This window comes from Chelonoidis abingdonii, chromosome 14 (genome assembly GCF_003597395.2).
Source record: "Chelonoidis abingdonii isolate Lonesome George chromosome 14, CheloAbing_2.0, whole genome shotgun sequence".
NCBI lineage: Eukaryota > Metazoa > Chordata > Testudines > Testudinidae > Chelonoidis > Chelonoidis abingdonii.
In genome coordinates, this window is record NC_133782.1 from 14,016,369 (window position 1) to 14,042,140 (window position 25,772).

The 25,772-nt window shown below is 40.3% G+C and overlaps 1 protein-coding gene across 5 annotated transcripts in view; it reads right to left on the bottom strand.

Annotated features, from left to right (window-relative positions):
• The window catches only part of DOK5 (docking protein 5), an 88,818-nt gene that overhangs the window by 26,020 nt on the left and 37,026 nt on the right, over positions 1 to 25,772 (bottom strand). For all 5 annotated transcript variants that reach the window (XM_032774721.2, XM_032774722.2, XM_032774724.2 and 2 more), the window contains exon 2: positions 17,898 to 18,005. In XM_032774721.2, coding sequence (XP_032630612.1) covers positions 17,898 to 18,005 — 108 coding nt within the window. The remainder of the gene's footprint in view (positions 1 to 17,897; positions 18,006 to 25,772) is intronic.

Consider the following 25,772-nt stretch of genomic DNA (forward strand, 5'->3'; position numbering starts at 1 on the left):
TTTTGGTAATTTCATCAGAAAGAGGAAGGATGTGGCTGCTAGACCTGTTCTCTCCTAAGACAGCTTGCACCATCATTGTCCAGGTTTTCCTAGTTATCTGAATATTACTGATTGGGTATTGTAACATTGAGCAACATTACAACCCAGTGGAAAATTTCACTTGTTTTGTAACCATTGTGGACTGGTTCGCTACAGTATTGAAAAACTAAAAGCATTACAATCTATTTATAAAGAAGTGAGAAACAAATATCCTAATGAGCCTTAGGCTCCCACTGACCCTATCTGACCCAGTTCCTTCTCAAAGCAGTTCTGTTGCATGTTCCCTTCTGGCAAGAGACAGCGGGAGAGAGAGAGAGAGACCACAGCTCTATAGGAGGAAAATCTTTGAAAGCTAACCTCTCCTGAAGGATAATAGGGAAAGTAGAAAAGTGATGGGTGCATTGTGGGCAGCCTCCAAAATAAAAAAAAGCAATGCATTGGCTGAAACCTGTGTCTAGACTCAGACTTCACTGAGAAGCAGCAGAAAAAAAGTCAGGAGGGTCATCACACAAACACTAACCCAGCTGCTAACTCTCACCTCCAAGTGGCTGAATTCAGAACTCAGTCTTTCTTGCTTATGGGTTTTAGAATCAATCTTGACATTGCTTTAAACAGGATAATGTAATTGTGCTTAATTTGCAGGATCTCTTCCAACTTTTACAGGGAAAGCTATGGTGAGAGAGCCCATGATGGAAGAGCATTCCCGATGCTAACAAGTATCAGAGGGGTAGCCGTGTTAGTCTGGATCTGTAAAAGCAGCAAAGAATCCTGTGCCACATTATAGACTAACAGACGTTTTGGAGCATGAGCTTTCGTGATTGAATACCCACTTCGTCAGATGCATTCTCCAAAATGTCTGTTAATCTATAAGGTGCCACAGGATTCTTCGATGCTAACAAGACACTAACAAACATTTTGATAAAAATAAGAAATCTGTCAATATATATTCCCCTCCCACCTCATCCCATTACAGGTGAACTGCAAATTATCAGCTGACAAGTTCAACTTCTAATATTGCCTTCTCGCCCCCAAGGAAAGAATTCAAAAGCATGAGAGAAACAGTAGACATTTCCTCTTTTAGGACTAAAGTCTACTTCTCTTACTCACAATGAATAGTATTTTACTCTCTCTGAGTAATTCCTCTGAAGAAAATGGGACTAATGGTGGAGTAAATTATTACTCATGTTGAGTAGAGAACGGTAGAATCTGACCCATAAAATAGTTTGCTACGGTAGTACATAGAATGCACTACTCTTCTCATTTACCATATAGCATTAGATAGAACACAGGGAAAGTCCACTTCCTGAAGTTGTTAAGCCTGCTTTAGTTCTCCCCATTGTTCACAACCACAACATGGAGGCAGTTCAAGATTTGTACAAGATTAATGGCCACACAGAGATGGTATTATAGCTCCTTCCCTATCGGTGGGCTTAGGCCTGTGTGAATAGCATTGCTTTACATCATAGAATTCCCTTCACAACTCCAGTTACTGGGCCTTCGCTAGACTGATGTTACTGGGTGTTTTTTGTCTACAGAATTTGAATCCATGATCACCAAAAGGTGAAATAACCTAATTCACTGATAAGGCATCTTTGAAATAATGTAGCCTTCATCTTGTGGTTGGTAGAGGACCAGACCATAGAGAAAGATTGTTGCCAGAAGCTGGTATATGCATTCTTTCAATGATTTACATTAGACTTGACACATCCAGAGAAAAGCTTTCCAAAATAAAGTCTTCTGTTTCCAAATATTCTCTACACATTCACAAAGGCCAGATTCTGCTATCTGTACTCATGCTGAGCAGTACCTTACAAATCAATGGCATTACCTGCAGAATAATATACTATTTAGTGTGGATAAGGGTTTCATAATGGGACATATGATGATTCACAGTGGTTTCCCTAAAGTATATTAACAATAATATCAATATAAGCACTGTGGCCTGACGCTTTAAGCAGTGGTCCATCAGGGTAATCTGCTGGCAGGCTGCAAGGCAGTGTTTACATTGACCGCCCACAGGCATGGCTGCCCGCAGTTCCCAGTGGCCGCAGTTTGCCGTACTCAGCCATTGAACGGGAACTGCGAACCATAGCCACTGGGAGCTGCGGGAGGCTGTTCCTGCGGACGGTCAATGTAAACACTGTCTCGTGGCCCGCTAGCAGAATATCCTGATGGGCTGCAGGTTGCCCACCACTGCTTTAGAGAATAAGGAGCTCTCTGTTCCCCTCTGCTGTTGAACAGGGGAAAGAATGGCCCCAGAGCTGCTTAATTTGCATAAGCTATTTACCTAGAACTCAGGAAGCATGTCCCAGAGGAAGAAGCTCTCTGTCTCCATCTATTGGTGAATAGGGAAAGTATGGTTGCAGAGAAAGTTTTATTTGCATAATCTTTCTACCAGTAATTCCTCCAGTGACACTTTGGGAGCCACCAAACTGGCCACAAACTCAAAAATCTATTGAGTAGTGGAACTGAACTGACAAAGAAGACAGGGGAACCCTATCTTGTGTCATGGACTGTATCCAAAATGGCAAGGACTTTGCTCAAGGGACTTATACGTAGTAGTTCCCTTCTACTGAGGATCCTGTGCCATTGAGAGAACTTTTTGCTGAACCCATAAAGTACAACACCAGAGCTACCATGGAAGAATCCAGTGCCTGCAGATTGGATGCGAGATATCAGCCTTCATCATCTTAAATGGGACTTAGCACATGCTTACCATTAAAACACATGCTTAAATGCATTGGTAGATTGGGGTTCAAAAGCCTCTCTTCCACAGCCTAGCAAGGAGCAAGAAGCACTGTAGTCAGGTGACTAGGCTCTTAGAAGTTTCAAATGGAATTCTTCTTTATGTAAATAAGATTTTTGAGAGAACCGTGTATAAATTTAAACATGGGTTTTCAGTTGTTCAGCATATCATGACTGTGGAGTTTGGGAAGAATATACAACTGAAGATGAAGATAAAAAAAGTACTGACATTATCAATTCATCTCAAAGGTCACGCAGTTATGAAGAACTACTGTGGTAATCCAAAAGGCAGAGCAATAGATTTCAATAGCAATTTAGTATGCTTCAATTCACGCTTGAAATGCCAAAGTTCATCTATTTGAACAGCAACATTTGTTTTCATTTGGTTCCTTTTTCCTTTCACATTTGCTCTTTATGAGCGTACTATATCACAAAGTAAAGATTATTTATAGTATTATCTATCTCTCATCACGATTACCCTCATAGTGCCCATACTAACCAATTTTGCTTTAACGGTTATCAAGGAACATTAATCCTAATCAACAAAACAAATTCTTCTTCACACCAATATTAGATCAGAGGAGGAAAATATATGGAATACAGAATGGCGTGGTTGGTAGAAAGTTTATTTTGAAGGCTTTCAGATGGGCCTTCTGCTGGTCATGCATGGGGTAAATTTCACCCTTTAGGACAATTCTTGGGAATATTGAAATCAGTAGGAACTTTGCCATACATTTAAATGAGACTTCAGATATTATACTGCAGAAAAAACCCATAGTCACACCTGAAGTTAGATAGTAAACAAAAATGTAGAAAGATTAGCACCATAGATAAAATTTATCAACAGCTACCAAACTTTAGAGCAAACTGCACTGGAAACTTAGTTTGGGCAGGAGGCATTTCACACAGTATGGTCTTTCTGAAATCCTTTACTTGTAGCTATGAACATTTTCTGATTATATTTGGTTTTGTAAATCTGAACAATGGAAACATTACCCTGTGTGCTGTGATAGATGTATAATCCACAATTTTGACCTCTGGTCCTGGTCCAAATAGGTATGATAATGTGCACATCATTCCTTCTCTTCCCAGCTGGCTTCAACTCTAATTCTTTTTTGGTGCAAGGCTTCATAAACACAATGAGAAAAATAACCTGAAGAAATCAAGCACTATGGGTGTCATTTGGACCATGAATTACACAAATGATTTGTTGTGAAGTATCAACCACCAACATCCCTTCACAGATCAACTCTTCAATTTTCTACTTCCAGACTGTTCAGCCAGAAGACTTACTTTTTGTGTGCTTTGCTTTCAAGGCTGCCATTTTATGTAGCCTGAGCTGTGCAGCAGAAGTCTCTGCTGTTTCCCTTTTATTCTTCACACCTACATTTTTATTTTTGGAATTGTTACTGAACATGTAAGAGATGACAAAGACGACAGACACATTCCAACATGGGAACATCCCCTTCTTTTAAGATCTAACTTTAGCCATTGGGTTATCCATGTTCTTTAGGCTTGAAATTGCACCTGTGTATATGAGGGGGAAACTGTGTAAAGATCTCTTGATAACTGAGCTACTAAATCCCCCAATAAACCATCATCATCGTCTCCAGGTATCCAGGCAGTCTTCCTTCAGCTGACACTTGTGTGGCAGATGGTGCAAATGGCCTGGCACATGTATACTCAATCTATGTTGAAAAGTGACAGACTGCTAACATCTTTAGTATTGTGCTTTTTGGCGAGAACGGCTGATGAGAATGTCTGAAAATGACTGGAAATATTTGTGTCTGAATTTTTCCTGGCTTCTTTGAGGGTGACTTGTGTCATCTTCTTACCTGGTGTTGTTCATTATTGTTACTACTACTATTTTTCTTTTCTGCATCTTGCTAACTCTCCTTGACTCAGATTCTTTCACAGCAAATGCATGATTTGTGCTGTGCTAACATTAATTAGTTAATGCTCAGCAGTTCTTTCAGATAATGATAATTACTGTACCAACTCCCATTTTTAGAAATAGGAAAACTGAGAAATTAAGAAAGAAATTAAGGCCAATGTTTTCAAAAGTGGCCACTAATTGTGGATGTTTGCCACAGTTTCAGGGTAACTGCACCTGTGACCTGCTCAAACCATGCCCTCTTAGGTTTCTAACAATCACTCTCACTGAACAGGGACCCATGTTCCACTCTTTCCTTTCCAGGGCTTTAGGCTTGCAACCTTCTGGTACTCAGAGAGGTTCTCTCCAGCAGCTCTGATTGAAAGTCTAGTCTCCATGTGTTGCTGTCTCTCCAAGGGCTATGACTGATATACTCCAGTGGTTACAAGTCATCACGGGTCCTAGCAAGCACTACCTAGGACTGCTGTGAGTGATATCTAACCCTCTGTGCTCTGTAGAGTGGCCACCGATGCATCCCCAGAGTACTAGACATTGCAGTACTTCTGGAGTGGTGTGACCCCGCACCATGTATGTGAGGTCATGCCAGATGGGGCAGAGCCGCACACTCTGCAAAATGGACTCCTTTCCAAAAACCAGACAAATGTCCTGCCTTGGGCTCTGGATCCCCTGGGGTTTGTCAGACTGCTAGAGCTGCAGAGCTGGTTCCTCCCTTTGCTGGTCTGGCATATTTCCTGGGTACTGACTCAGTCTGCTACCTGCTCAGTCTCCTGCCTTAGCCGCAGGACCAGCAGTGACACCCCACGAGATACCCCAGTTAATTAAACACACTCCTTTCCCTTAACTCCATCCAAAAAGTATGAAGGTCCTAGTTTACAGTTTAACCCCCTCAGGGCATAAAGTAGTTGTCGAGCAGTCAGCACACACACACACCCTTTGCACAATCCAAAACCTTTACACTCTTTTATTCGTAATCATGTCAAGAATAGGGGAGCACGGATCATATAAAAGAACAAACATCTGAAACCGCAATGTCATACACTTTCTAGCTCACACTTCCCTTGTGAGCCCTTGGGAAACATCGGAGTCCAGGAAAACAAAGTGTTCCCTCCTCATACAGGCTGTGGTATGCTAGCTGGTCTCTCTCACTCATGGAGCCCCTCACCCAGCTTCTGTGACCTTCTGCTCTCCTGCCCCATCCTACCTCTTCCTCTCTGGCCACCAGTTCCTCTGTTTCTTTATTTAAGCCCCTCCTGGTCAGCTAGCCTGTTTTGCTCTACTGCTGGTATGTTTCCACTGTCAAGTACCATTGTTATTCTTAAGTATTTCCCTTTGTATCTGTCTGGTGTGTACATGCTACAGGACCTGTCAGCAACAGTGAATCTACATACAGATAAGCATTTGTAATATAGCAGTTTTTCATCGCACGATTTCACAAATCTGGCAAGTCAAAGTCCCACCAACCCTTCAGCAGGGTTTGGATAAAAGGTTGTGTCCATTTGTTCAAACAAAATGAAGGCACCTCTGGCAGGTTAAACTCAGTCTTTTATACCAAAAAGTCTTTCTTTGTCCTTGGGCCTGTGGTACATATTTAAACCAATACACAAAAACAACCCCATGCGATAGTACTTCTCTGGAGTGGTCTACAGTCGCGAGACTGCAGTAATGACCCCCATTGTGTTTAGTTCCTGGAGAAGCTTTCGTAACCCTTGCTCATGGAGTGGAATACGATCCCTGGTGCACAGTGATCCATATAATATTCATAAAGTTAATATAATAGTCCTGGAAAATACTGCATGTGATTGTAAAATCTGTCATGGCTTCTGTTTGTAAATGCCCAGCTAACGTACTGTATGAAATCCATTGGTTTTCTATTGCCATTGACTTCAATTGGGTCAGGATTTCACCCCTAGGGCTTAATTTTTGAAAAGTACTAAGGGTCTCCAGCTAGTGAAGTTATAGGTATTTGGTTTTTTTTTAAAAATCAGGCCTATGGGTCTAAAATCTGGCATCTAAAAACCAAGTAACTCAAAATTAAGTCCCAATTTTCAAAAATAGGTGCACTCCCAAATTGCACAGCATATTGTCTCAGCATATGCATAGGCTGTGGATTAGTGTGCATGTAGTCACCGTACCCTGAGTTAGATTTAAAATTCCTCGGAGTGTCTTTTTATTTTCTATTTTATTCCCTCACAAGACTTTCTGAGGGAGGAGGGCAGAGTACTTCTTCCTATAAAACGAACCCGCCAAAGCCCGTTCATGCATATGAATAGCAGTACATGAACTCCATGAACTGTTTCAACTACTTCAGAACTACTTCACAACGTGCTTCTGGTGTTGACCCATATACACTTCATATGTAAGTAATAAAGTGCCAGTATTCTAACAGAAAATTAGGAGGAGTACATTTGCAGCTGAAATTCTACTCCGGCTTCCTTGTATGGGTGCAAAAAAATTATATGTACTCTTACTTGTACCTGCTTTTACAGCCACAGACACCTGCTAACAATCCTAGCACCTGTGGGCATAAACAGTTTTTAAATGTTTAGAGGGCCAAATATATCATACCTTTCTGAAAGGGGTAAATTATCTCCATTAGCCTCCATCTCTGCATGTGCAAAGCTGCATGCACACAAAGGTACAAGTGTGTTATGGTTTGACATCTGACAAAAATATTACATTTCATAAGGCTTCCAAATCTGGCTTGTAGAAGGATTATGGCTAAAACCACCTACTGAATTTTGAGACTGTAATTATTAGGACTGATCACCAACTCTATCACTCTCAGAACTAGTCCCTTGGCTCACATGTTCATTTGAGCTGTGCTTGAGATCCATAACCACTGGCTATCAGCTTTATACTACTCGTCACTTCACAGTAAGGAATGGCACATATACACTATATGCACCATAATACGCCTGATAAATCTTGATGTATGACAGTCCAATAAAGATGCTAAAAATGCCCTGCCAACTTTTTTCAAGTCTCAGACCAGACACTTTATTTATAATAAGTAATAGTATTCATTAAAATAAATGTTTAACAACCAGTGATTAGCAGAGTGGTCATACTTTAAATGTTTAATTTGCTACCAATATAGTTTTGCATTAACGAGCTTGGAGAACAATTACAAATTACACAATTCAATTTTCTAAATGGATTATTTTGTAACTAGGCAGAAAGACTGCTTAAATTACTTCTGCTGTTTCAAAGGAAAATTAATACGACCGGATTAAAACTCAGATCCCTGTGAGGAATCAGTATATTACTGTCAGCATTATGCAATTAGTTGGTATAGTATTGGAATATTAAGACTGTTTCTGGTATGCTGCAAAGTCAAAAGACATTTAGAGAAACAAGAATTTAACTTCCAACATTCCCCCCCTCTTCTTTGCATATGATAACTTGTAGATGATGATTTATTTATGTTTACCAATGAAAACAAGACAGCTACCTAAAAGGCAATTTTCTGCTCAGCTTTTGTAGCCTGTATCCTAATTATTTTTTCTCCCTTGTGGGACTGCATGAATTAAGTGGTCAATTTGCTTTGTGTATAAAAATTTGCAGCCCATTTCTTAAGCTTCAAATGACTTTGTTCTCACACAAGCCACCTATCTATAGCCTTGCCCTGAATAAATCACATCCATAGAGCCCTTTAACCTTTATATGTTGTAAAACTAATAGAAGATTCCAAAGTTAAACTGATATTATTTATAGGCCAATATTTTACAGAGTTACTTATTTCGAAAGGATCTGTTGTTCTTTTACCTTAACGAGGCATTGATTTTTATCTATTAAGTACAGGACTCTTCCCTGGAACCTGGATTGGTAATGGAACTATTGAACCCTCCCCTATGCACTCAAAAAAGGGCTAGCTAAAATCTGTCCCTAGGAAATTAGTAGAGAGCTTGTATGGCATAACTTAACATCTACTGAAACTATTATGCCTTGCCCATCACCATGGGCACATATGAACACATACATACGAACAAAGCCCACATACCATTCATCTTTAGAATCTTCAACCCAAAGGCAAACTTGTTTTTCCTACCTTTAATGATTCTCTGCTGTAGGTATTTTAAGCCACGTGCAGGGCTGGCAAATTCTCAGTCCTGTCCTCAAAATTTGTGCCCACAATTGAGTCTATCTTCAGAAGCTGACAAACAGGGATTCTCAGAAGCCAGCAAGATGAGCGAGTAACTGCCAGGAGTGAAATGCCAAGGATGAGCGTGGATTTGGGGCCCAGATCCACAACGGCATTTAAGCATCTGTGGGAACATCTACACTGCACTGCATGCTTCCCAGCTTGGATACAACAGACACATGCTAGCTCTGTTCAAGCTCACATACTAGAAATAGCAGCATAGCTGGGGATAGCACAGGCAGCAGCTCAGGCTAGCTGCACAAGTACAGACCCACCCAGACCCCCTGGATACATATTTGGGTGGCTAGCCAAAGCCCTGCCCCTTGTGCTATCCCTTTCTACACTGCTATTTTATTGTGCTTGCTCAAGCAGAGCTAGTGAGTCTGTTTACTGGAGCTGAGAAGCAGGTTCCCAGCTACAGTGTAGACATGTCTTGATTGACAGGCCAGAAGAAGGTGCCTATCTCTGCTTGGGACTTTCATCCATGAACTTTCTCCAGGTCAGCCCTTTCTCATGAAAAACCATAGAAATGCCACCTGACTCCAATAGTGAATAGTCCAGTGGACTGAGAATTCACCCAGGATGTGGGAGACCCAGTTCAAATCCCTGCTGTGCCTGATTAAGAGCAGGGACTTTAATCCATGTCTCCCACTGTCCTGGAGAGTTTCCCCAATCACCACACTAGAGGCTGCTCTGGGGCGGGTCTCTCTTACTCTCTTCTGTTGAAGCTTTCCCACTTTCCATGCATAAATATTCATTAGGCCACGGAGGGAGGGGGAGAAAGAGAGAGATTGACTCTATAGCTACTCCAATGAAAATTTAAATTTATACAATGTGGAACAGCTTCAGAAGGAGAGACTGAGAATGACCCATGTCTGGGCACCCTCATGGGAGACCTGGGCTTTAAGTTCCTACACCAAGTTAGACAGGGAGGATGGAATCTGAGTCACCTACACTAACCACTGGGCTATTGGATATTCTGCAGGACATGTATGCTTACAGCAGTCCCCCAAATTCCCCATCTGTTTGCTCCTGTCTTTTGAGCAAGATAGCGTGCTTTGAGAATGTCTACCAGATTGGGCACCACAGGCGAGGCAGGCAGGGGAATGCCTAGCTTGGGAATTCCACCGAGCTCTGGGTATGAAGCTAGGGCTCCAAGCAGCTCATTAGCTGCAGGGCAGCGTCAGGTCTTTAAGTTTCCATTGATGGGCACGCACAAGCACCTATGGGGAGTAAGGCATCTACAAGATTAGGTGGCACCTGAGCAGTGGTTTGATGAATGTCTGTGGAGCCTAAATGTTGGACTTTGGCACCTAAAGAGGCAGTTAAGTGCCTAAATACCTTTCTGAATCTAGCCCCAAATCACTAGGCATAATGAGCAGGGCTATGCATGAAAACAATAATCTATAACTAAATTTCCCTCTTTCTGTGTGTCCAGTAAAAGACCTTTAACATTTAGGGGACTGGCTGGAGGAGGGGTCAGAGGTGTTGTTTTAAAAAAAAAATATATAAAAAGAAAGAAATGTAAAAAGCCTTTTACAAGTAATTTGAAAATGCTGTGAAGATTTTAGGTTTTTCAGGATTTCCCATAAGCCACACTACATGTTTTTCCGTGATCTTGGGGGAACGTCATTAATTTTAAAACATCTAGTCCCCCCCCCGCCATTCATACTTTTCAGGATATTCTTTAAAGAAAACAAACATATGTATGTTTAAAGGCCTAGTTCAGATAAATTAGGTGTGCATAATCTCTCTGATTGCATATGTAAATGCTCCTAGTTATTTGGTTGTGCATTTGCACTGATTGGGGAAGTCAGTCTTGATGTTGAAATTCATGCTGGCTTCTGTACTGTCAGTCTGAAATTAATCACAAGTTACATCAATAAATGATATACTCTCCATTTATTTGTATTTGACTTACCAGCATATTTTTCACATTTAGGAAGTGGCCTGATGCATACTTCAAATAAAGGTCCAAATCTGTGTTGCATCAGAGACACAGCACAGAAGATACAGGGCACACAGCGTGGGAGGAAAAGTGGCTTTACCCCACCAAGTTTGCAAGGCAGCCAAAACAGCATTCAGCATAAGTGAGAGCATCCTCCCGGCTGCCTATGGACTCATTGCATCTCAGTGTCTCCATAGTGCCAAGCACTATGGCTAGGCCTCCTCCCACTCCAAACCCAGTCCCTGCCTTGCATCTTATACTGGAGCTTGTGGGGGTGAGACACTGTAAGGGAGCTTGTGTCATCCCTATGCTACTTCTACATCAGAGGATCTCACCCAGAGCCTTTCAGTTCCTTTACAGCCCCATACGCCACTGGAGTGCCATAGAGGCGGCAGAGTTGATCCCAGAATTTCAATCTGGGTTAAACCTGGGTGAACCATTCAGAAAAGCAAAGCTAACTCATCTGAACTGACTGTTCAGATATGCAAAGCAGAATATAGATATTGTGGGTCTGTGATCAGCAGTCTCAGATACCTCAATGTGATGACACCATTCTAGACCCCACAGACCAAAACCCTAAGGGGTGACATAGTAAAGCAGCCCACCAAGCAGAACTCAAAAGAGTTCTCAGACCACAGAAATTGAGAATCTGACCTCAGATCCAGGACTACCGGTATAACAATGCCATGAAAGCAGATGCTTAAGAAAGAGCCCTGTCCTATCACAATAAATTAAAAGTAACACTTGCAGTTAAATCTATCATTTAAGAAGAAGAAGAAGAAGAAAAGACTTAACACTTCAGTGAAGAAGCAGGTGCTACAGAAACACTGGCTGTTTTCACCATTTTTCCTCCCTCCCCGCTACTTATAGTTTTTGTGATAATGTAAAACTTTTCCTGTAGAATGATATATAAGGCGAGCAGAGGCTCCTGCTGTTACGAGATTTGATACTGCCTTCATCAGCTTTTGAGAGTCATTTTTCAGGGCCAAGAGGGAGGTTAATAACCAAAATTCTTAAATGTTATTAATGCAAAAGTGGAGTTACAGTATCATTTGTCGAGCTGGACCTCATTCCCCTGGATTCATTAGCACAATCTCTCGGCGCAGTGACACCAGACATGGTAAAGGGGTGGGGCTACTTTCTCATTTTTCGTAGCAATGCTGCCTTTGTTATAGCTATTTAAAAGCAACCTTCTTTCCCATGGGTATTTTATGAGAATATTAACAGAAAAGAACACAAAGCTATTACCATACATTTAGACCCATTCTTGCTGACCAGTGTGACTATATATCAATAAAGGCAGAGTGCCATGATTCCATGTTAGTCTCATACATCAAAGCAACAGAGCATAAAGATGATGCCTTAGTACAATACATCACCGAAGCCACATTACTCTAATGATATACATAGTGAAAAACTGACCAGAGGGAATATTAGCTGAAATTTCTGCCACGTAAAATTGGTTTTGAATTATTAGCCATGCTGTTCCTAGAATCAGCTCATGAGTCAAATAAAGGAATAATGATGATGTGGCTATTTTTCTCTTCACTCTATCAGATTTAGTTAATATTATTATTATTATTATTATTTATTATTAGACACAGATTATATCCCAGATTGGAATTTCACACATCTACAAAGTAGCCCTCAGGCCCTGACTCATCTAGACAGACAATGTCGCCATTCTTCTTGGTAACTCTGACATCATAGCACGTAACATCAGAAAGACTAAACTCCGTTTCTGAGCAATCACCTTCAAAATTTGCATTCACAATATGGATATATGCCCAGCACCTAAGTGAGAGGATGCAGGAAAAAAAAAAGTTTTTCATGATACATGAGGGTGGGTGGGAGAGGGAGGTTTGAGTACAGCTGACAAGTTGGCTCACATAATCCTCCAAACTTTAGGTACTACTTTTTGTGGCTACGACACCCTTTGTTCTGATGCCATAGACTACAAGAGAGGCAGTTCTACAAAACTCTCAGAAATGTCCTATAAAATATACTCTGATGGTAGAAATAGCAACGGAATGCATGTTACTCAATACTCCCATCAATAATTTGAAAACCTCAGTAAAAAGAATGAAAGCTAGATCTCACAACCAGCCAGGTTCAGATGATCATTCAAGCTACACTGTGGATTAGACCAGTGGTTCTCAAACTAGGGCTGTCGCTTGTTCAGGAAAAGCCCCTGGCCCATAGTTTGTTTACCTGCTGTGTCTGCAGGTTCAGCCGATAGCAGCTCCCACTGGCCACGGTTTGCCGCTCCAGGCCAATAGGGGCTGCAGGAAGCGGCACGGGCCGAGGGACGTGCTGGCCACCCTGCCTGCAGCACCCATTGGCCTGGAGCAGTGAACCATGGCCAGTGGGAGCCGTGATCGGCCGAATCTGCAGACGTGGCAGGTAAACAAACCGGCCCGGCCTGCCAGGGGCTTTCCTTGAACAAGCGGTGGCCCTAGTTTCAGAACCACTGTATTAGACAATCTCTTTTGCTTGGATGGACACTAGCACAGAATTCAGCTCTGATGGACATTGATTAGGGACACATCTCACTGAGGAGTTCCTTTGTATTGCAGAGTGTCTGGATGAGGCAGAGCTGGTGGATAATTTTCATATTTCTGGTGAAAACAGTCAAAAAAAAAGAAGAAGATCATTTTGTGATACGTTTTTGCTATTTTGATCAGCTTATAGAGTGGTTGACATTTTTTCAAAAATTCTAAATTTGGCCTAAAAGTCTTCAATCACCTGTCGGAGAAAGGTAAACTAGTCTGTGCTTAACATTGAGCACATGAAACTTCATACAAACAGGGGTAGTGATTTGAGGACAAGGGATTTCCCAGCTCAAACTAGATGGGTTGTCAAGAGTAAGGGGCAGAAAAAGGAGCTGCCATTATTTTGGCTACAGATTGGACATACTGGGGCAAGACTCTCAGCTGATGCAAATCAGTGGCATAGCTACACTGAAGTCAATGGAATTATTTCAATTTATACCAGGTGAGGAATCTGCAACTTTATCAATGACTTTACCATCTCTGTACAAGAAAAATAGTAGAGCTGAGTGGGAAATGGTTTTCTTGTCCCATGAAAATTTTTGCGATACCAAAAGAATTTCCCATCCTGAATTGGTTGAAAATTTGAAAAATTTTCACAAACAGGAAAAAAATCTAGCTGGGTCAAATCAAAACATTTTCTTTTAGTAATTCTGAGAAGTTTCATTTTGATTTCAATTTATTAATTATTATTATATGAGAGCTAGCATCAATTTCAAAGGAAGAGTAATTTCAACCTGGAAAACTGCAACTTTGTGTTTCAAAAATGTCAAAACAAAACACTGACAATTCTGATACTTCTTTCCTCCAATTTTGTTGTTTTGTGTTGAAAATTTTGTCAAAAATGACCCTTTCCTACAAACAGTTAAATAAAATGGTATTTTTCAACAAAAAGATTTGTCAGAAAATTCCCAACCAGGCCTAGTAAACAGGACTTGTGGACATTTTGTAAATTAATAAGTTATGCTACAGTTGGAAAACACCCTCTCTCCATTTCAAATTTCTCTCCCAATGAAAAACGTGGATACTGCTACACCACAGACTCTGTTACCACAGCAAAGGGGAAATATTAGTACTATAGCTCATCCTGGTGCATAATTAAATTTAAACAACACTGTCTGATAAGCATTGCTTATTTTTCATTTTTGGGAGTGCACAGAAGAATGATAAACATGGAAAAGCAGTAAACTATAATGACGACACTGACTGTTTGGGAAGAGGCACTGAGAGAATATACTTCCAGATTCACTGTTGGTATAGTGAATGAAATCAGTAATTAAAACATTTACTCTAGATTACAAATGATTTCTGATGAAAACGCACATACCACAGCAGAAATATTCTGGATATAAATCATTATTATTGTGACTAATTTGCATTGCAGTAGTGCATTTAGGGCTCTTCTCCAAATCAGAGTCCTGTCATACAAGGCACTGCACAAACTTATAGTTAGAGACAGACCCTGTGCCAGACAGTTTACATCTAAACCATGGGGGCAAACTAGCTTCTTGTGAACATACTTCTACTGGACATGAGGACATCCACTCCCAGGCTTGTTGACCAACATATTTACAATGTCAAGCTCCACTGGCCACATGCGTGGCTCACCTACAAATTCTTGTCCATTGTGGTCCCCCATATGGAGACATCCTGTAACACTACTCCATTTTGTGCAGGAAATTGCAGAATACCTTGCATGGATTCTTTGTGGCTTTGCTTCTCCTGTATTTAGACATTCGAGCCTTACATATCTGGAAACTGGGGCAGGTCTGGTTAACAGGCTCTGAAGTTTGAAACGTTTTGGTTGGAATAACCTGGATTTCCCATGGCAGAATCTCAATGGGAAAGCATGGCTTGTGCACTGTAGGTTTGCTTAAATTCTCATGGATTGGCCAGTACTAGAAGTGGGACTATTAATCTGTCACAGGATGAGCTGGCCCATTAAGAGGGTTGAGGCCTCAACTGAACCTGTATCAGATTTGGTCTGGTGGTGGTCACCCCATGTAGAAGCAGCAAGTGAAGTCACCTGACGAAGCATCAGATGACTAGGAATTGGGCTTTCTGGGGGAATAAAAGGACAGTCCTGGCCAACTGGCTGCTTGGCCTGTGGATGAGAGTCAACTGACTGGAATATACCATTTAGCTTGAACTCAAAATGCAGCATGAGCAACCATACCAAAATGTTTGTGAATACCCAGAAAGACCAAGAACAGTTTCCAAAAATCTTGAACGGGAAGTGCATGTACATAGAGGTTTGAAAGGATGGCGGTTGATCTAGGAATGTGGGTCAAACTCAAACCTAGACAGATTTCAAGTGTATTCAGTGTCTGAGTCAAATCTTTCACACAACTCCAAAAAATATCATAAAATGTAGTTCTAGACAGAATTAATGTAGCTTTCAGAAGTATATGTTGCACAAATATTTTTTTGTTTTAAAATTACATGAAGATGTATTATTTCCTCAGAAACATTTCGTGTTTTGGGGGGGGAAATGTTGGGATTGGGGCTTGCTTTTGGGTTGTTGGGTTTTTTTTAAACCAAAACATTTCTAAACAACCCAAAATATTTTCCAGTAACATTTTTAGATGTTATTTTTACTTTAAAAGTTAAAAAAAACAAAAAGAAAAAAAAACTTTCAATCATGTCTAGTGTTTATTTTGTGCCTGCAACTATTTCTGGGTATAAAATTTAGCTGATTAAGGGTGAGATTCTCATAAGTGCTCAGAACTGGCTGAATTCTGCTCCTATTGAAATCAGTCGGAGTTTTACCATTTAAGTGACTGGGAGCAAAGTTTGGCCTATACTGAGAGCTATTGAAAATGCCACACTAGCTGTCTGAGCTCCCGATTACATCCATAAATCAGTTACTTGACATTAGGCCATACCTTGCAACTTGATTTTATGTGGCTGGATCCCTATGCCTTCGTGGAATCCCTCTGAAGCTAGTGGTAGCCCTGTGGTATAGTGGTCCACTTGTGGAGATCCAGTTGCAGGAACTGATGCCTGGATTGCATATGTAATAAACTTGCAAATGTAAAAATGGATATCTTCTTAAGAAGAGAAGAAAATTTAGCCTTAAGCATTTTGATTCCTCTTGGATCTAAAATCCAGTCTTAAATACAAAATCTTTCAGGCAATGGTGTATATATGGCTGATGCTCTGCATTAATATTATAAGAGATTAAATTTGCATCAGTAATTGTCAGAACTGCACCATCACAGAGGTTACATATTCCACACAGAGCTGAAATGTATCTACTCTAAAAATATATACTGTGCAATCCCCACACAGATCAAATGGAAAAATTATTATTCACTTTTCATTGCTTTTGCAAATTGCTTAATATCAATTTGAATGAACTCCTTTTTCTGGGCATGACGTACTACAAATAGCCCTGGGGTTTTATGATCAATCCCTTATAAATTATGTTGAGCATAGATACAGCTAGAGGCAAATAGGAGAGACTTCAGATCCAGTATTCCCTCATGATTTCCTCCTATATGTCTCACAAACTGGATAAGAGAGGATCAGCCTCAGAAGCTCATCTGCAGTCTCAGGCACCTTGGAGGTTATGCACATAATTCTCAATTTTCAAACGTATTAAGCTTTTACCAACAAAGATTAGAAATTAAAGCATATTAGTTTCAACTCCATGCCCAACAGAATTACTCATGTAAATGCTCAGATGAACTGAGATGAGCAGAGGTCTCTAGAGAGAAGTGATTAGAAAAATTAAGGGAGTTCATTGGTCTGAAAAGCATCTAACAAGGGCCTTCATATTAACACGGAGCCAAATTCGCTAACTTCAGCTGAGTTAGATTAAGGATGAATCTGGTCCTTTATGTTACCAAGAGTTTGCACAAATAATCCCTGCCAATATAGACCATTACAAGATCAACTGAAACTTGTGTCTAAAAAAACCTAGCGGTAGGGTCATGGTTATAGCAATTATGCTTTAGACTCCACTTTCCAAGGCAAGCACTCTGGGCCTGATTTTTGTTTACATTAAGGCCATTTTACACTCATTTAGCAGTGCAAATGGGTCTTAAAGTATAGTAGGTATAAATATTAACTTAGTCACACTTACACCTTTGAAAGTGCAAAGGGACCTTTAAGTGGCCTTAGTGTAAATGAGACTTGAGCCTTATCTTTTTATATGTCTGAACCGTATTTAGCTCACTATTCTTACTATGCTAATAATAAACTCTGGCATTGATTCATAAAGGAACTTAATCACATGTTTTCAATGTTGAAAAAGAGAGGACAAACTCGTTGTGAAAAAACTTTCATGAATTTTTTTCCAACTTTTCAACCAGCTTTAAGGCTCATAAGTGCAACAGAGTTAAGACAGACACAAAAGTGAGCCCAGGATTTTGAGTCTCTCAATTATTTACACTTATATTCATAGTAGATGAGTTGTCAAACTATACACATTACAAAAATCTATAAATTTCACTGGAGAGCTTGTCTTTGAAGTAGCAGCAAAGCCAAGCATTTTTGGCCTCTAAACATCTGTGGGAGCAGTGTAGAATTATGAACTCAATGGAAATCGGGGTAAGTTTACATATGGCCAAATCTTACCTTGTGATAGCACCTAAAATAGGCAGCACGCTCATCTGAAAACTTCTCCAGTCGTTTTGGCCCTTTGCTTGAAGCTTTCTTGAAAACTAACCAGCATCTCTGATAAATCTGGAAGCACAAAAGAGTAAGCTTGGCATCTCCAATGACTTGAATATCACTGGCATTTGCATAAAATGTTTTCTTTTTGATACTTTTGCATGTAAATTATTTACAATTCACAAACTAGTTGTTGCTTACGGTAAAAATAAAACATTCTTTCCACCATGGATCTTAGATAGGCTTGCTTAAATCAGAAGAAAGAAAGTGAGGGTTTTGAAGATCGAGCCAGGGGGAAAAAATCATCACTGGGCTGATTTCAGAATACAATGGCATGAAGAAAAAGTTTCAAAACAAGATACTTGTCTGAACATTTTCTTTAATGCTAGCCACTAGAGGGAAAAGGATGTAAATCATGGACTTACTAATGCAAGATAATTTCAGTTCCCAGGGGATCAATACTACAGAGAGAATAGTTGAATGATTTTTATTTAGACATACTGTATTATTGTAATGGGAGTAATTAAAATAAACATAGGATTCAGTTTTGCTACATGCACTTCAGATAGCAACTTTGTAAAATCTTCATCAGAGCAGACAGGCAGGTACAGAGCTTTCCATAACAAAGACAGAAAACTGTGTTTCTGAAGGGATTGGAAAAGTTACTGGACAACACAAAGGCAAAATCATTCAATTATCCTGCAATCTAGAACCAAAGGTTGGTCCCAATGAAGTCAACAGGAATTTTACCAGCATTTAGCCATTAATCATTCCCACATGTTCACTGTATTCACCTGAACTTATTTATTTTTGAGCTCTTCTTCTGCTTAACAGGACACCAGGGAAGTTGACCACCTTGACCTACCTGTCTCTCCAACTACTGCTCTATCCCCCTTAATTTGTTCACCTCTAAATTCAATTGTGCCACTTACTGATTATCATTAATTGTACTATGGTAGCATCTGGGAGCCAACCAAAATTGCCACACTTTCAGAAATGTGTGGCTAAATTGGAAAGAATTCACACAACCGCAACAAAAGTGATAAAAGGTTTAGAAAACTTGACCTACGAGGAAAGGTTAAAAAACTGGGCATGTTTAGTCTTGAGAAAAGATAACTGAGCGGGGGACCCGATGAAGAGTTTTCAAATACGTTAAGCAACTAAATATCAAAGCCCTAAAATTGTGACACCCCCCCCTCAAAACACAGTCACAAGAAAATTTCTAATTGTATGATTCACAAACAAAACTGGACTTTGAATGAAAAAAAAACTTGTTTAAAGATGACAAGGAATGTTGATATGAAAGAATCATCATGTTTTCTATACCTCCCCCTCCCCTTTATAGTAAGTTAAATGTAGCACAGAATAATATATTTACTTATAACACTGAAACAGAAAATAAAGAATTATTAATGATAAGATTAAGAGCTTTGATAGCTGTGTTTTTAATGATTTGTAATTATGTATAAATGAATTAACAAGAGCCATGGTTTTGGTTAGCATAAATGTGGTTTTGGCAATTCTTTTACATGGAATTGCTAATCAGCTTAAAATGTTATTGCTGATAGAAGATAACATGTTGTGTTGGCAGATGTAAATAAAAAAGAGTCACAAACAGGCAATGGTAAATAAATTAAAAACAAACACTTTTTCTAGGAAGACCCAGGGCACAGTGATAAAAACAATCTGACCCACAAACTGCAAACCCAGCAGGAAAAATACAGAAGATGAGTAACTGAAGCTTGCATATGTATAATGCACAGGTTACCTAAAATCCAAAGGGCTGGTGTGCTAAAAGCCAATGGGATAAAGATTAAAAAATCTGTAATGTAGAAATGTATAAAAGACCTAAGTGAACATGGCCCCAAACTGGAGGACCACCAGACCAGAAACTGAAGAACAGGACTAAAGGACCAAGGGAGAAGAGAAAGCAGTGATTATTATAAAAGATGGAAGAACTTGCCGGTGCCCCAGATGTGGTAATTTGGGTCCATTTATAAATTCTGTCTTGTCTGTCATTATTTGCCTGGAATAAATGTGTGTCTGGCCAGACTAAGTGACTACAACTCTATCTGAAATTGTACAAATAAGGCAAAAATTGATTACGCCTAAATTGGGTGGACTTGTAACTCAATTTCTCAACTTTTACTCTCAACAGCTTTTATAAAGAGGAGCATGATTAATTATTCTGCATGTCCACTGAAATTAGGAGAAGTAATAATGGACTTAATCTGTAGCAAGGGAGATTTAGGTTGGATATTAGGAAAAGCTTTCTAACTCTAAGGTTAGTTAAACTCTGGAATAGGCTTCCAAGGGAGGACGTGGAATCTCCATCACTGGTGATTTTTAAATCAGGTTGGAGAAACCCATCAGGGATGGTCTAGGTTTCTTTGGTCCTGCCTCAGTGCAGGCGGCCTGATCTGATGACCCTTTGAGGTCCCTTCCAGCCCCACATTTCTAGGATTCAAAATTATTGTGGCCCCATTGTGCAAGGTACTTTACAAACACAGACTAGTAAGTAGTCCCTGTCCCTGGGAGTTTATTATCTACATTTTAGAGACAAGTAGGCACATGATAAGGGGGGGAGATGTAACACAAGCAGATTGAAAAATGTGGTGGGCTGAGAGCATCATGTTAGTGGCATGGGTTTTCTACACTTCAGGGGAGTGTTCTGTTAGGATGGGGATTAGCTAAATGGAAAGATATGGGAAGGGGCAGGAGGGAGAAAGATCAGGGAAGAGAGACGGAAGAAAGGAAGTAGGCATGAGACGAAGAATTGTCCAGTGGTTAGGGCACTAATCTAGAATTTGGGAGAGCCAGATTCAACTCCTTGCTCTGCCACCGACTGTCTGGCACAGGGCAAGTCACAGACTGTCAGTGCCTTAGTTTCCTATCTGTAAAATGGGAAAAGCAGCACTTCCCTACCTCAGATGGGTGTGATGAAGATAACTATATTTAAGATTATTGTAAGGTGCTCAGATATGGGAGCCATGTAAGTTCCTTAAACAGAAAGAAAGTGGAGTGAGGTGCTGGCTTTGGGGTGGGAAAGTAGTTCTGGTTCCTTACAACTGCAGCTTCCCATACAACTGCGTTCTCAACCCTCTTCAGTCTGAGGGCTGTTCTAAACTTAACACCTCAATTGAGCTAGCTATGGTGCTCAGCAGTGTCTAGACTACAGCGCTATAGAAGCAACACTGCAGTGCAGTAGCTGTGCTGATGTAGCATCTGTAGTGTAGACAGCCTGATTCACCCTTGTCCACTACCAAAATCCTCTCAGAGGTCTTTAGTTACTCCATTATAGCCAGACCCCAGAATCTCTGTTCTTTCCTCCCACTCTTTGAACCCTTTGTTGTTCCAAGAAGGTGGGCGACACATGTTTTGACTTCTTCTCCTTCCTTGACTCCATCCTCTTCTTGTTTTCCTCCAACTTTGGATTTCTCCTTCAGTATCTCTTTAGGTGAGTATCTTTTTTCTCCTCAGCCACTGTTCATGACGGGTTACAGAGGTCCCACCTTCTCTTCTTTACATATCATCTCTCTCATCCATTCACACAGCTTGAACTACCATTTTTATGCTCATAACTTTTAGATCTATTTTCCCCATCCAATCCTGAACCTCAGTCTCTCTCTCTAAAACCTCCCTGTGGGTGTCTGGTGCAGAGATTCAACCTGAAATTTCCTAAGGCAGAGGCCATTGGCAAGACTGGAGCCATCCAGGGCTTCACCTTCACCAGAGAGACCAGGACTACCTGGACCTTTTCCCCACTCCTGCTCTTTCCTTCTGAGATCTCTATTCCCCACTCTGTCACTGTTAACATCCTTGCTGTCTGAAAGACATCATCTTGGATGCCATCTTCAAGCCTTGTTCCCATCCTCATCCCCACACACATATTCAGGTTGTATCTAAATCTTCCTCCACACAATTTGTAACATCTATCCTAGCTTCTCTTCAGACAGCACAGAACTCCTGTTCACACCAATAACATCTCCTGTCTTGATTACTATAACCTCCTCCTCACTAGCCTCCTACCACTACTTTACCCCTGTATACCTTGCACCAACAAAGTGGCAGTTTTGGGTGCACAATCAATGCACGACCAGCATTTAAGAAGAGAAGAGGAGTTAAATTGTAATGAATTCAATACTGTCCATCACTTAAAAACACAGAGCAATCCCAGCAACTGCAGCATTCTTGAGAGGAAATTGTTTTCAGCAGCTAGGCAAATACAAGCAGAATTACAGACTTAGAGGATCCAGAAGTTGGATGAGCAATTTCTGCCTTATTAAAATAGCCATTAGATTAAGTATAAAGGTTAAGTGTGATTATTTGAATCTGGAAAGTTAACAGACAAGAGAAATGTATTTATTTGTTGAGTGTAACAGCTGGGAAGGTATTCTTTAAGTCAGTAATACTAATAAATTTTTTATACATTTATAAATCTTGATTTGAGTCTGATGCTCTGTACTTGACATCTTGTATGTATATTTGTATACATAATACCATTAGTGTGTATGGCACTTTACAGACAACAACTTTTACTATTTATAAATATAATCATTGGGTTTATCTAGTGCATTATTCTACCACCAGCATTGACACTAACTAGTGCTTCAAAAGATACAGAGCAGGACACTGTTCCTGCTTCTTTGTCTGGTTCTACCTGGGGGAGGATTACCCTGGTGCAGGCAAAAGACAGCTATAAGACTGCCTTCTAAGGATACTCCTGCACACCCCAGCATAAGGGGAGTGGGACCAGGAGCAGGAAGGTATGCTGGGGGCTGGAATGTAGCAAAGCCCAGAGATTCTGGGCAGCTCTGCAGCCTATAGGCTGCTTTATCTGAGAGGCCCTCGGTGCTATCTACCAGAGACCATTGCAACTTAGGGCCAAGAGTGTGTGAAAGAGGCTTAATCACACCTTAGTCCATCCTCCCTCTAGGCTGCAAGTCCTGCACTTCACCTCTTAAAAGTGCAGCACAATTTCACTCCAGGTGTCCTTGTCTGGTCTGCATCCTGGCACTGTCTATGCTCTCTGAGGTGCATTATCAGATGAAGTGGGGAGGAGCGTCTTTTTCAAATACATCCCACCAGTGGAGACATGATGCTACGTTACATGGATCATTAATCTGCTGTGTGTCAGAGGAGATTGTCATGTCATCATGTGATCGAATGGGCACATAGTTCTTGATTTTGTGTTTCTCTCATTCTGCCACTGGGAGTTATGGAGACGTATTTAGAGAATAGTGTATCTGATTATGGAAACTCCCCAACTATTCTAGAGCATGTGCATTCAGATTCAATCAGTAAAAATACACTCATTTTCACAATGCAGTATTTCAGAAACCTTTTGGATCCACTTATTCGTACTCCGTTCTTAACATCCACTATATAAATTACAGCTATTATGCATGCTACTGAAGATACGCAATGGATCATCGGGAAAATGAAAAGATTTGAAGACATCCATCACTTTCTCGTGATGCTTCCAAGCAAACAGCCTCAGAGAAGGATGGTCTTGTGCTTAAGGTGCCAGTATAAGTATTGGGAGAGTCAGGGTTTCTTGCCAGCTCAGCTACAAGTTTCCCATGTTATCCAGGGCAAGTCATCCGTGTACCTTAGTTTCGTCATCTGTAAAAACTGAATGATAAAATATTCCTATCTCACAGAAGTGTTTTGAGGATGTTTGTTCATGAGGTGATCAGGCAGTAAGGTGATCAGCACCACTACATTTTTTAAATGAAATGTTTGTGTGCATTAGATACACACTTCTAACAAAATGATCCGTTTACTGTGCAATTATACAGACTCCATATCTATAGCATAGTACTTCTAAGTAATATTCAGAGTCTGGCAGGTTACACCCTAAGTCGAACTAAGGGAACAAAGAATACAGCTCAGACGCAATAAGAATTAAGGGGCCAAATTCACCACTGTTATTTGCACGTAAGACTTGCCTAACATTGACGGTAGCCAAATGCACCAGCAGAAAATCTGACCTATTGTCTTCTTGGGTCAGATCTTGCGTTTGACACATCAGGATGTTGATTGCAAAGAACAATGGAACGAAAAAGCCTAGAGTTATTTATTATCATAGTGCTCTTGCCCGAGTACCATAAGCTTTACTAGTTAAACATAAGAATAGTTACTTACAGGCTAGCTCTGGTGTCACATTGCAATGAGAACACTTACTTTGTGCTGCTTTCTACTTGAAAGAGTCTCAGATGTTGCTTATACTTTACATCTGGGAATGTTTGAGATGGTTTCTGGATGACAGCAGGAGGTTAGTAAATAATTTTCTACAATACTTAGTTTCAGAGTTTATGGGATACATGCTAACCAAGTCATTAAGATGTCAATTTACTTAGGATAACCTTCCAAATCTCAAACATTAAGCAGACATCTTTATGATACTTTTAAAAGGTTAGGAAAAAATATAAAAGTACTACTGAAGATAATGTCTTCTAGTCTCCTTTGATCTAAGTTTGAATTAAAGCCTAGTGATTGAATATACACACTAATACAATTTAAAGCCCAAATTCAAGGTAGTAAAATATAGGATGTAGGACAGCTTAGTGTAGAAAAATTCATAAATGGATCCATATGTATTTTATGATCAACAGATGTCTACACAGATTAAACCTAACAAAATACAATGGCAGGTAATGAAGACAAGAACTAGAGGCCATGTTATGAAACAAGAACATACAGAAAACTCAAGCAGAACTATTTCATGCGGTGGATTAGGATATTTAGATTGTAAACTCTTTGGAGCAGGACTGTCTTTTACACTTTTTGTACAGTGTCTAGCACAGGGGTAGGCAACCTATGGCATGGGTGCTGAAGGCGGCACGCGAGCAGACTTTCAGTGGCACTCACACTGCCCAGGTCCTGGCCACCAGTCTAGGGGTCTCTGCATTTTAATTTAATTTTAAATGAAGCTTCTTAAACCTTTTAAAAGCCTTATTTACTTTACAGACAACAATAGTTTAGTTATATATTATAGACTTATACAAAGAGACCTTCTAAAAACGTTAAAATGTATGACTGGCACATGAAACCTTAAATTAGAATAAATAAATGAAGACTTGGCACAGCACTTCTGAAAGGTTGCCAACTCCTGGTCTAGCTCAACAGGGTCGTGGTCCATACGCTATGGTAATTACAAATAATAAAAGAAAACATTGCTGGAGAAGATCACCAAACCAAAGAATATTAATTGCATTTAAGAAACAAGGGGCATTCAATTTATGCACTCTGCCTGAGTGAATTGTCTGACATCTCTGATGGAGACACTAACTTGGGGCCTGATCCAGAGCCCATTGAAGACAATGGGAACCTTTCCATGGATTTCAATGGGCTTTCTATCAGGCCTTTGGAAACTAATCCATGGTGCTCACTGTGGCTGATTCCCAGGGAAATGAATGAGAAGTTGGCTGGAGAAAAGACTTCAGGATAAATCTTTGGACTGAAACAAACTGGGGCGGAGTTGGGTTGTAGGGAAGAATTTCACACAATCTGGAATTACATTAAGAAAATATAGCACACTCTTTGGGCCTGTTATTTTGAAAGTCGTGTGCATGTGAAACCGATTAATATGCATTTCCCATTACGTATTTACACACACACACACTTGCCACATCCATGTGAAAAACACCTGCAAAGCATCTTCCACAGAGAAAACTCAGTCCACCTTGTGCACCTGCTCTAAGGCTAAGGCCTGGTCTACACTACGCGTTTAAATCAATTTAAAGAGCGTTAAATCGATTTAACGCTGTACCTGTCCACACTACAACGCCCTTTATATCGATATAAAGGGCTCTTTAAATCGATTTCTGTACTCCA